This window comes from Ictalurus punctatus, unplaced genomic scaffold, assembly GCF_001660625.3.
Source record: "Ictalurus punctatus breed USDA103 unplaced genomic scaffold, Coco_2.0 Super-Scaffold_100046, whole genome shotgun sequence".
NCBI lineage: Eukaryota > Metazoa > Chordata > Actinopteri > Siluriformes > Ictaluridae > Ictalurus > Ictalurus punctatus.
The window spans coordinates 4,524,029-4,533,783 of NW_026521087.1; the positions used below are offsets into that span (position 1 = coordinate 4,524,029).

The following is a 9,755-nucleotide window of genomic DNA, read 5'->3' on the forward strand; positions in this document are numbered from 1 at the left end:
AAAGTAAAAATAAAACTTTCTTAACTATAAGTTTATGCAGCATTTTGGGGGCCCTTGCTAGCTCGGGGCCTAAGGTAATTGCTGCCCCTTCACTTGTCCATTTACTATTACTATATTAATATTTACGAGCGGCATCTACACTCAGATTGTGTTTTTGCTTTGTGCAGGATAATAAAATACATCAAAAAGGCACTCGGGATAAACATTGTGTACATGGACTTTTTAATAATGCTGTAAAATGATTAGCAAAAGGAGACTTCATAATCTTGCTTACAAATCAGAATATATAACTTAAATAATAATAAACACAGGAAGACATTTCTGTAACCCATCATTCACAACAGCCTTTAAATCTGTTTGCTTGTTCATCTGTAATATAAAAAAAATTATACATGCATACAAAAATAAATTTCCAGCCCAGCTACACATTTGAGGCTAACTGCAGTTCTACCTGCTTTTTATAGCTATAGGTGTGGGTCACATTTCTTCTGTCATATTCTGCAGAGAGCATAATAAAGCACACCCTTCTTCTTTTTCCCCTGGTTTCACAAACAAGGCCTAAGCCTAGTCCCAGACTAAAATGTATGTCTGAGATGTTTTAACTGAAAGCTACTTGCACGGATGGATCTTAAAACACGTCAGTGCCATTGTTTTATCTCAGGATGTGCACCAGAAATATATTTTTCTAAGACACGTTTATAAAAGCTACTGAAATGTCCTAATTGATCGAAGGCCTAATCCTGGCTTAATGTAAACCCTGTCTGTGAAACCGGGCCTTTATCTTCTAGTGAAGGAGAAGAACATTCATTGAGCCTGTAATAAACTTTGAAACAATCTTTAAATAGTAAAAAATTAAGGACACTAATGTAGTAACCGCTGAAAGTATCACGGTGAATATAGTCACAAACAAGGTCAACTATTTCACAAGACCTTGAGCGGGGATAGTTGTGACTTTCACAATATGACATCCTCTACACAACACCAGCAACGATGAACTAAACCTGTTCTGAGACCAGGAGCTATGCTGAAAGAAGTGAGAGCAGCACCTTGCACAGGAAGAATCTTTCCTCCCACTTGTCTGATACACAGAGGCCACAGACTCTAATAAACAAAGTAATAACATGTTTTAATGTAAAATCACTGAACACAGGATTAAATGTAAAATTCAAACGCTGCTGTTCATTCCTGATTCAAGTACTAAATATTCCTGAATTAACAGGACCATTGTACAGAGTCACCACAAGCTGGACCACGAACAGAACAGAAAAGCAGCAGATGTACATGATACTAAACTCGAACTTCAAACTAAAAGTGTTCCTATCTAAAACTATTTCCTCTCTCTAAAGTGAACCTGATGGAATAAAGCCATGACTCAGAGCTCTTACTGTTGTGCAGTGTGTGAGCGAGATCTGTGTGGTTCATGTTCTTCAGGACGTGCAGTGTGATCTTCAGCGCTCCGTCTCTGACACTGTGCAGATCCTCCTCATCCTCCCTCTCAGTGCATGCTGGGTAATCTGGACTCAGGAGCTTCCTAAACCTCTTCAGCTCATTCTTTATCAGAGAGATGACTTTGTGTTCCAGTTCCTGGTTAGAAACACACAGGAACACATCTAAATATTATAATGTTACACACAGAGATGCTTTTATTTTATGAAAAGAATAAAAGTCTCTTTCTATTCCCACAGTTACAGATGAAATTCTGTCTGATTACCCATAATGCTGCTGCACATCAATAAATCTGTAAATTGTCATGATCTTAAATAAACCTTCACCTTGCTCACACACAAGTTACACACATTAAAAAGACACACACCTTGAATATGGAGTCCAACTGATTTCTGCTGAGGTTTGATGTCTTCTGTTGTGGTCTGTGAAGAAATAAAACACATGATGTGATATAGACTATATGTATTCATAGCTGCACAACACACACTAATACATACAGAGACAGATATTTAACACTATCCTCTTAACACAATACACTGATTTCAGGATTTCTCACTGACACTAACATGTTTATGAATAAAATAGTGATCTAGTCATTAATGTCCCAGGTGTAAATGTTGTTGTGTAGCACCACAGACCCTCCAGCTCAGGGACTGCAGGATGAACTGAACTCTTAAAGCAGTTTTCCTCACTGCCAGTCCGAGAGCTGCAGCACTGCACAGTTTAGTGTTTTACTGCTTCAACACCTGATAAAGATCATGAAGGGCTTCAGAATGAGACCAGTGAGTTTGATCAGGTGGAACACTGCTGTAAAACACCTCACTGTACTGACCTCACATCAGGAGAACTGGCTCCGTCACTGAAGGTAAATGGGAGATCCATTGACGCGTCACTCTTCATGGACACACAGCTGGGTTCTGGTGAGTCTGATCTCTTTCCCTCCATCATTCTAGAATTAAACAGAAATATCAGCAATAATTAATACTCTGCTGTCTCAGCACTGTTACACAATGTGTTCATCATTAAACACCAATAATTCTATCTTTTTAATTCAGCTCCAGTCTGCACACTTATTCAAACAGGAGACACGCCTCATACCTCAGGAATTACACTGATGTCAGGAGTCCCAATCACAGATAACTGACTCAGCTGGGTCTTAAAGCCTGTAGAGTTCACTGACTCAAAGCTACGCTGCTCTTCTCCTCCACATTACACAGTCCTTTTTACTGTTCTCTCAGTGAATGATTTCTCTAAACTGTTCTTAGATCAGATCAGTGATATATTCACTGCTATTAAACACCTTAAACCAAAGTCTAGTTCCTCTGTAAACTAGTGTGTGTTTAGAGATACAGATCTGTTCCATGAGACGGTGTGTGTTTATTGCTGGTGAATGGAAAAGTAACTCACCTCTCGTCTCTCTTTAAGTCCTGTTCTCCAGACACACTCATGTTGGAGTTCATGTCTCCTTCTCCAGATTACAGCAGGACACACGTTTACTTCACTCCAACATCGGTGTGTTAAATCAAACCCTGTATCAGCACAGAGTTCACTTACAGGAAATAGTCACGGTATCAAGTCATAAAACAACCTGTGTACATTCAAACTTCAGTACAAACCCACAAAACTCTTCTGCATCTAGTGTACATTCAGTGTGTTTATATATTATAGCTTTAGATGTAGACACTCACTGTGTTTTTACTCCTGAAATGGTGTATTTTCCCCTCCACACAAAATGGAGACTGACTTTCACTTTCACTGTCTACCTGTTTATTCTGCAGAGGGGTAGGGGTACTGAGGTAGGGTAATAAACACACACACACGGTTATAGGTTGTTATCAGACAGCTTTCTGATCCATGGAGCTGAGGCCTGCAAATACTGAAAGTAAAAGCCTGAAAACGCTGCAGATACAGAGAACAGAATTAAAAGTCTGGTAAAATCTACATCACACACATTATCATTTCATTACCTTCATTTATTATCTCGTAGACTCATTCAGCTGTGCACAAACAACTGTCAGAGCTCTATACAAATATATAAACAAAATTAAAATACCAGGAAGTGCTAGAAACACTCAGCAGATCATTAGATAAAGAAGCAGAACTCATACACTGAGTAAGTTTACTTAAATATCTGCAGAAATGTATTTTTCTGCTTTTCCCTTAATGAGAGCGAGTATCCTGATATTAGTGTGGATTGGTGTGTAAGTAGTTTTTGTGTGAATAATGAATGTTACTCAGAATAAAAGTGATGATGGAGAGTAAGTTAAACACATTGGTCAGACGAGTAACTAACCCAGTGTTTCCCAATCGAGGTTCTGTCTGATGAGAGCAGGGGTGCGTGTAAAAATCCTTCAAACATTTTCTAAAATGATCAAATGTGTAGAAAATATTTAATATAGATGAGAAACATCTGATGTCTGAAATAATAACAAAGATACACACACGCATAACAATAATAATAATCAATTATATATAAAATAATAATAATCATATAAAACCCAATGAACCTTGAGATTATCACTTGTCACATTACAACAACACACAGCTATAAATATGAGAACATGCATAAAACTAAACTAAACAACCTCAATTTATTTTATTCATTCTATTAAGATTTTTATTAAACATGGACCTTCACTTTCATTAAATAGACTTATTATTTATTGTAGGCTCATTTTCTAGACTAAATGTTAGCAATTACTGTAGACATCAGCAAAAAGTAGAGCTTCCTGCAGATGTCATTTCTCACATTTACAAAACCAGGTGATTATTATATTCTCCCATCAGTGTAAATATCTCTTTATGTATAGAAACAAAAGAAAGATATTACAGAATGATCACTCTGGATGTTCACCATCAGTGTAAATATCTCTTTATGTACAGAGAGAAAAGAAAGATATTACAGAATGATCACTCTGTATGTTCACCATCAGTGTAAATGTCTCTTTATGTATAGAGTGTAATATTTTCCCTGGAATTCCTTATGCCAGTGTTCTGTGTTTTACCCACTACTCTTATCATAAAACTGATAGAGCCTGTAGAATTACTTTCTCTTACCTTTATCAGGAAGTGAAGCTTTCGTGCCTCTGGGCTCGAGAACCCTTTGAAGTCCATTTTCTTCTCTGAAGACGTATAATAAAAGGAGTCGTACTCTTTACAGTGAAATATACGAATCATCCTTTATATAGACTTCGGTTTATTAAAGTAAAAAACAAAAGGATTACAATTACTTTTAACTCAAAATATAGAGAAAAATAAAATAAAGAAAATCCTTAGACCACGCAGGATCTGAATAGTGGTTTCCTTTTTCAAGAAATTAAAATGACAAGACCTTCACCCGAGGAGTGGCAAATTAATGCTGGCTTATTCCAAGTATTTATACCTTTATTTATTGTGGTTTCAGGTGCTAGGGTTTAAGCATGATGCTCAAAATATCATGCAGTCTTGGTGCGCCAGCTCACTTTCTGAAGAGAAAAACTTAGAATATAGTCTTTTGTCAGAAAAAAACAGTCTTTTGTCAGAAAAGTGTTCAGCGCTAGCTCGCTTTTTTAAGAGAAAAACAAAAGTGTAGCAGTTATTTCTAAGAAAAGTGTACAACTCTAGCTCGCTTTCTTAAGCGAAAAAAACAAGATGAGGTTTGATGCACTAGCTCGGTTTCTTAGAAATGAAATAGAATGTAGCAGCGTTGTCAGCAGAAAGCATAAAGGTCAACAGAGTGTTAACTTGCTTTCTTAGAGATAAAATAGAATTCACAGAAAAGTGTATGGCGCTTTCTTAAGAGAAAAACAAGAATATAGCAGGTATTTCTCACAAAACCGTACAGCATAAAGATCAACATATCGGTAAAGAATGATAACTTGTTTTCTTAAGAGAAAAACAGGAAGCTGTGTGGTTTGAGAAACAGTTCTCAAACTGTTAAATGTTCTTTTATGGTTCACTGACATGCTTCAATTTTATATCAATGCTTTTGATCAATCTTTCCAATGTGTCCACCTGTGTGGTAAAAATAGATGGTCTAGGCCTCTCAAGACAGACATGTGCTTCTTGTTTCATTTTCTCAGTGCATTTTTGTCCATATCTCTGATTTAGCTGCGTAATGCTCTCTGCACGTTTAAATTTAGCTCGGTCTTTTAACATTGTAGCTTCAGCCCCCTTTTTTATTCAAGACACTCCTTATACTATCACATTTCTTCATTAAACAATTACTTTCCAATATTAGTTCCTCAGTTCTCTTCACATCCAGCGTGTCGAGTTGTAAACCTCGCATGTCCGGTTAAAGAACGTCAGGACCAGCCTTCTTAGCGGAAGATTTTCCAATCCGTTTTTCTCCATATCTCTGGATACCTTGGGGCAGGCTTGTTCCCTTTTTCTTCTTGGACCTCTCTTTCTCCTGACTGCGATTGTATTTCCCTGGGCTGTCAAGGTTGAGGTTCTTTACATAGTTTAATCATAAAACATATTTCAAGGCAATTATAATATATGAACTTAGCATATTATATCAGCTTGTATTTACATTTAGAAATAAATAACGGCAGGGCTGAGACTACAAATTCTGGAGATCCAGGTCTCCTATAACAAGAGACAAAAGAAAGATATTACAGAATGATCACTCTGTATGTTCACCATCAGTGTAAATGTCTCTTTATGTATAGAGATAAATGAAAGATATTACAGAATGATCACTCTGGATGTTCACCATGAGTGTAAAGGTCTGTGTATAAAGACAGCAGAATGAGGTGTAATCACTGTGTCTGATGGTGTAGTGTAGTGACTGTCAGCTTTGGCTTTATCATCTCAGCAGTACGTACAAAGCAAATGCAAATCACTATTTTGAAAACCTTTCCATGAATTTTGTGTCATCTGGCTCTCTCTAAGGTCCCGCATGGATGGATCATAGAGATACCTGTACAATCGTACCTTCCGGCAAGAGTCGCCTCCAAGTCATTCATTTCCGGATCCGGTGCCATGCAGATCGCCACGAGAAATGAGGCCTTGCGCACTCAACATGCTCGACCGCACACTCCGCAATGACATAATTTTTTCCGGACATGTCGAGTATAAACCAGATTTAACACTGTCTAGCATTGGTGTTTGTGTAGGGTGCACAAATTTTTTTTAAAAAAGGTAGAGAACCGCTGCTCTAAACAGTTATGTCTTGGGGAACATGCACTTCCTAAATTGGGCCACATGAAGGCAGTCAATATCCATATATCCATCCTTCCATCCATCTATTCTCTGTACTGCTTATCCTACACAGGTCACGGGGAGCCTGGAGCCTATCCCATGGGATTCAGGCATGAGGCAGGGGACACCCTGGACATGGTGCCAACCCATTGCAGGGCACAATCTCACACTTTGGATAATATAGAGATGCCAACCTGCCCACAACACATGCCTTTGGACTGGAGAGAAACCCAGAGCACGTGGAGGAAACAAAGCATGCGGAGAACATGCAGGCGAGAATCAAACCAACAGTCCTGTAGGCTTGAGGAGAACATGCTAAGCACTTTTATTAACTTTTATTATTATTATTATTATTATTATTATTATTATTATTATTATAAAAATAAAGTAGTAGTAATAATAGTAGTAGTATCCCATTTTTAAATAAGATATATTCAGTACTTGACATGGAAATGGTAAATAACTCTTATAATTTCTAAACAGAAAAGAAAGGCAAGTGAATATGGATACACAGATACACACATTATACAATATACATAACATACATTTAGAAACCTATGTATAATGTTTATGGAAATATAAATCATCCATATCTACACATATACTATTTATACATTTCCTTTCCCTTTACCACATTATAAATATTTAAACAGCCAAAGAATGAAGACTTGCTCATTTTTCTGAGACAGTGAGCTGGACTGTGCGTATATTAGACGGAGTTGTGGTTTAAGCGCGTTCTCCGCGAATACGGCGGGCCAGCTGAATATCCTTGGGCATGATGGTCACTCTCTTGGCGTGGATAGCGCACAGGTTGGTGTCCTCGAACTGACACCCCAGATATGCCTCGCTCGCCTCCAGCAGGGCCATGACGGCCGAGCTCTGGAAACGCAAGTCGGGCTTGAAGTCCTGAGCGATTTCTCTCACCAGGCGCTGGAAGGGCAGCTTGCGGATGAACAGCTCAGTAGACTTCTGATAACGGCGGATCTCCCTCAGAGCCACGGTGCCAGGCCTGTAACGATGAGGCTTCTTCACGCCGCCGGTAGCCGGCGCGCTCTTGCGGGCAGCCTTAGTGGCGAGCTGCTTCCTTGGTGCCTTGCCACCGGTGGACTCACGGACGGACTGCTTGGTTCTTGCCATAGCGTCGAGCTCTGCACTTCACGGATAGAAAAACAGAATAAATGGTGCTGGCAAACGCTGGTTTTTAAGCTCTAACGTCGCCCTGCGCTGAGCTCTCCATGACATAGGCAAAACAGTCACTCTCGTATTGGCTAAGATTGCTGTGGCAGAAAAAACAATTACAAACCTGCTATCGAATTCCAGCGTGTGTGTGTGTGTGTGTGTGTGTGTGTGTGAGAGAGAGAGAGAGAGAGAGAGAGAGAGAGAGAGAGAGAGAGACTGCAGACAGACCTGGTTGCATAGAGACCAGCAGCTGTGCTCTCACTGTCACCTGGGAGAGGTGGAAACAAATCTACACCTTCTAAACTCACTGTCCTAAATACACTGCATTCACAAATTAGTACCAGAAATTCTGCAGCATCAAGCCAGAAATTTGATGAGTGCAAACCAGTGAGGTAAATCTTACATGCACATATATAAAATTTATGAATGATGTTTCTGTTATTCTTTATTACATTTTTATGATACTCTTGTCCTCTTTCTTTAAAATATCTTATTATATTAACCTGTTACAGACCCTGCAATAGGTCACTAACTGACCTGTTAATAATTTCATCTAGCATTTGTGCCAATAAAGCATTTTTTAACAGTTTATAAAAATCATGAACCACTGTCTCCCTCAGCAAACAAAAAGGACACTTGTGTAAGCTCTGGGTTTAAAATAGAGATAAAAAGCATTTACAGAGACAATGCCATGCAACATTCTCCACTGTAGATCACCTTTTTTTTTTTTTTTTTTTTTGGTTAATGGTGGTTTGTACAGTGCTTGCCACTCTGTCTTTACATCATTATTTAGCCCAGGACACTGCACCAGGGTGTGTCAACCCTTGTACTTAGATCATCTTCTAGAGTACGCTCCTTTACAAATCGTGTGCAAATGTACTTAACAAGAAAAGTCTAAGACTTCTGTCAAATTTGGTGTGATGATATGTGGAATAGGCTCACCTTCCTCAGGGCTAACCACCCCCACTGAAGTAGTACCTGAGCTGTATGCACACCTCACCTCTATCAGTGCTGTTCCTTTCTCAGGCTTTATTACCCCTCAAAATAGTGTATCAAAAAGTATCGGAAACAAAAAGACATTGGTTTCAAACATCCAAGGTGTATTATACAGAAAGAAAGTGCACCACATAATAAATCAACAATAATAAATAATACATAAAGAAAGGTAGACTGGAGCATTCTCACCAGATTGGCATTCATCTAAGTAGCGTTACTCCATCTTGAAGTCCCAGCTTTGCGTGGCATATCCTTCCTGGCAAGTAATCCCTTTGCACACTCAGTCCTGAATAAACTCCGGCAGTAGCGTGTATGTAGGGAAACCACAGGACGCAACAAAACCAGTGAAATAAAGACCAGTCTTCAGGCCTGGTATCCTGGAGATGTTCAAATGAAGTATACATGGTTGAAGATTGACCTGCCTGGCAGATGGTACAACTGGTCAAAGTGAATGACTTGTTAGATTACCTTCCTAAGTCTTGTTGATAATACTTTTAAGAGCATCTTACAGTATGTACATATATATAGTACATATATATAGTAACTATACCAGGGCCCCAGTTCCTAAACTCACCTTTCTTTGGTAATAGGGTCAGAACCACTCTACAACACCTCAATGGCAGCTTGCCATGCTTCGGACTATCCTGTAGCACATCTAGCAAGCCCTGCCCTAATATGCACCAGAAAGCCTTGTAGAGCTCCACTGAGAGCTCATCGATACCCAGTGTCCACCCATTCTCCATACCACTGAGTTCAGCCTCTAGTGCATCTGGTGTACGCTCCTTATCAAGCTTGCCTTGCTTAGTTTGGGTAGCTTGCTCATGCTCGCTTTTATACAGCTTTGAATAAAAACTGACTGAGTGCTTGATATATGAGGTCTCCTGATTTCTGTATAAGCCTTTTCTGTCAATTTCTTTGCTCAAGACAAAATAAGACCTTAGATGGAGCAT

At 39.0% G+C, this 9,755-nt stretch overlaps 2 protein-coding genes across 4 annotated transcripts; both read right to left on the reverse strand.

Moving 5' to 3' along the window:
* Positions 1-155: 155 nt before the first annotated feature.
* LOC128630146 (uncharacterized) lies at positions 156-3,416 on the reverse strand. 2 transcript variants are annotated; one of them, XM_053678759.1, is made up of 6 exons: positions 3,135-3,416; positions 2,854-3,034; positions 2,279-2,395; positions 1,814-1,868; positions 1,386-1,584; positions 156-1,101 (listed from the first exon to the last, which is right to left on the reverse strand). In XM_053678759.1, the coding sequence occupies exons 2-6, from the start codon at positions 2,904-2,906 to the stop codon at positions 917-919; spliced, it is 609 nt and encodes a 202-aa protein (XP_053534734.1). In that variant the 5' UTR covers positions 2,907-3,034; positions 3,135-3,416; the 3' UTR covers positions 156-916. The 2 variants fall into 2 exon arrangements, with proteins under 2 accessions (XP_053534734.1, XP_053534733.1); XM_053678758.1 differs by having other exon boundaries at positions 157-1,101; positions 2,854-2,975; positions 3,135-3,409.
* A 2,444-nt stretch (positions 3,417-5,860) lies between these two features.
* LOC128630151 (histone H3-like) lies at positions 5,861-7,974 on the reverse strand. Of its 2 annotated transcripts, none has more exons than XM_053678771.1 (2): positions 7,934-7,974; positions 5,861-7,783 (listed from the first exon to the last, which is right to left on the reverse strand). In XM_053678771.1, exon 2 carries the CDS (start codon positions 7,765-7,767, stop codon positions 7,357-7,359), a length of 411 nt encoding a protein of 136 aa, XP_053534746.1. In that variant the 5' UTR covers positions 7,768-7,783; positions 7,934-7,974; the 3' UTR covers positions 5,861-7,356. The 2 variants fall into 2 exon arrangements, with proteins under 2 accessions (XP_053534746.1, XP_053534747.1); XM_053678772.1 differs by having other exon boundaries at positions 5,861-7,778; positions 7,934-7,972.
* Positions 7,975-9,755: the final 1,781 nt, after the last annotated feature.

Excerpts from the sequence above, each read along its gene's own strand:
- LOC128630146 (XM_053678759.1), bottom strand. The coding sequence starts at position 2,906 with ATGAACTCCAACATGAGTGTGTCTGGAGAACAGGACTTAAAGAGAGAC. Across the intron at positions 1,869-2,278 it reads GCCAGTTCTCCTGATGTGAG|ACCACAACAGAAGACATCAA; the intron begins GTCAGTACAGTG and ends ATTTCTTCACAG. Across the intron at positions 1,102-1,385 it reads CGCTCACACACTGCACAACA|AGTCTGTGGCCTCTGTGTAT; the intron begins GTAAGAGCTCTG and ends TTTGTTTATTAG.
- LOC128630151 (XM_053678771.1), bottom strand. The coding sequence starts at position 7,767 with ATGGCAAGAACCAAGCAGTCCGTCCGTGAGTCCACCGGTGGCAAGGCA.